At 42.1% G+C, this 1,714-nt stretch overlaps 1 protein-coding gene across 1 annotated transcript; it reads right to left on the bottom strand.

Annotated features, from left to right (window-relative positions):
- Positions 1–372: 372 nt before the first annotated feature.
- LOC142166586 (uncharacterized) lies at positions 373–819 on the bottom strand. Its single transcript, XM_075225951.1, has 2 exons — positions 723–819; positions 373–656 (listed from the first exon to the last, which is right to left on the bottom strand). Exons 1-2 carry the CDS (start codon positions 817–819, stop codon positions 373–375), a joined length of 381 nt encoding a protein of 126 aa, XP_075082052.1.
- Positions 820–1,714: the final 895 nt, after the last annotated feature.

The raw sequence follows: 1,714 nt of genomic DNA, 5'->3' as shown, positions 1-1,714 counted from the left end.
AAAGTAATCTTTTACCATCGTTGGCCAATAATATCCCATCCTTTTTATTTGAAAGTGGAGCTTTGGTCCAGACTGATGTGACCCACATACCCCAGAATGTGCCTCTTGCAAAGCTTGGAGTGCTTCTTCTTCCCCTAAGCATTGCAAGAGTACTCCCTCGAATGACCTTCTGTATAGAGTATCTTTGTAGTAAAGGAAGCGAGGTGCACGACGATGAATTTCAGTCCTTCTCCTCGGATTTTCTGGAAGTATCCCATAGCTTAAGTAGTCGATAATGGGTTATCGCCATTCTTCTTTCTCAGCTTCAGAAACAGCGACAAGATTCTTGAGTTCATTTCCTTCACCTTCAACCTCATTTGGTGGCGGTACTACCTATTTTTGGCCAACAGTAACTTGCGCTTGATCAGGAAGGATTAACGATGAAGTTAGGGCAGCTAAAGCATCAGCCTTCTTGTTTTCTTTCCTTGGCACATGTTGAATAGTCACGTTACTGACCCATCCCATTAATGTTTTAGCATAATCATGATATGAGCGTAGTTCAGGTTTCTTGACCTCGTAACTACCTAAAAGCTGGTTGATCACCAACTGAGAGTCACCAAAGACTTGTAATTGCAACCACTTCATTTCGACAGCCATTTCAAGCCCAAGTATTAGTGCTTGATACTAAGCAACATTGTTAGAGCAGAGTTGTGTTAATGTAAAAGAGTAGGGCAGAATTTTACCTTGAGAAGTGCCAAATACTACACCAACACCAGCTTCTCCGTGATGTGCAGCACCATCAAAGTACAACTTCCATAGAGGTTGAACTTCAATGACCATTGCGTCCTCATCAGGTAGTTCGTCAGTTAGCTCCCAATCATCAAGTATAGGGTGATCTGCCAAGAAGTCCGCTAACGCTTGTCCTTTTATAGCCTTTTGAGGGATGTACACATTTTCAAATTGTTGAAACTGGAGGTACTACCTTGCTAGTCGATCATTAAGGACAGGTTTTGACATTACAAACTTGATGGGATTTGCCCTAGAAACAAGGCGAACGACATGAGCTTGAAAGTAGTGCTTCAACTTTTGAATTGAGAAGACTAGGGACAAACATAACTTTTTGATTGGCGAATAATTTAGCTCATTTGGTGTTATCATCCTACTCAGGTAGTAAAGGGAGTTTTCTTTCCCCTCACTATTTTCTTGGGCCAACAGTGCTCCAACAGACGTTTCTTGTGCCGAAATGTATAGTATTAACGACTTTTCAGGAATAGGGGCTGCCAAAACTGGAGGCTTCATCAAGTAAGTTTTAATACTTTCAAAGGCATTGCTACAAGCTTGGTCCCACTTGAAAGGAACGCCTTTCTTCATGAGGCGACTGAATGGTTGGCACCTCCCAGCTAGGTTTGAGATGAATCTTCTAAGGTATGCTAGCTTTCCTTGCAGACTTTTCAATTCTTGAATATCCCGAGGCTCAGGCATTTTCAAAATGGCATCCACTTTGGCTTGATCAATTTCGATCCCTCGATGTCGGACAATGAAACCAAGGAACTTTCCGGAAGTAACGCCAAAGGCACATTTCAATGGATTCATCCTAAGTTGGTACCTCCAGAGCAACTCAAACAACATTCTCAAGTCTTTCAAGTGGTCGCTCTTCTCTCGTGATCTTACCACCAAGTCGTCAACATAGCATTCGACATTCTTGTGGAGAAGATCATCAAAAATATTCTGCATA

Source organism: Nicotiana tabacum, chromosome 2 (genome assembly GCF_000715075.1).
Source record: "Nicotiana tabacum cultivar K326 chromosome 2, ASM71507v2, whole genome shotgun sequence".
NCBI classification, from domain to species: domain Eukaryota; kingdom Viridiplantae; phylum Streptophyta; class Magnoliopsida; order Solanales; family Solanaceae; genus Nicotiana; species Nicotiana tabacum.
The sequence above is the reverse complement of the archived record's forward strand: the minus strand, read 5'-3'. Positions and strand labels throughout refer to the sequence as shown.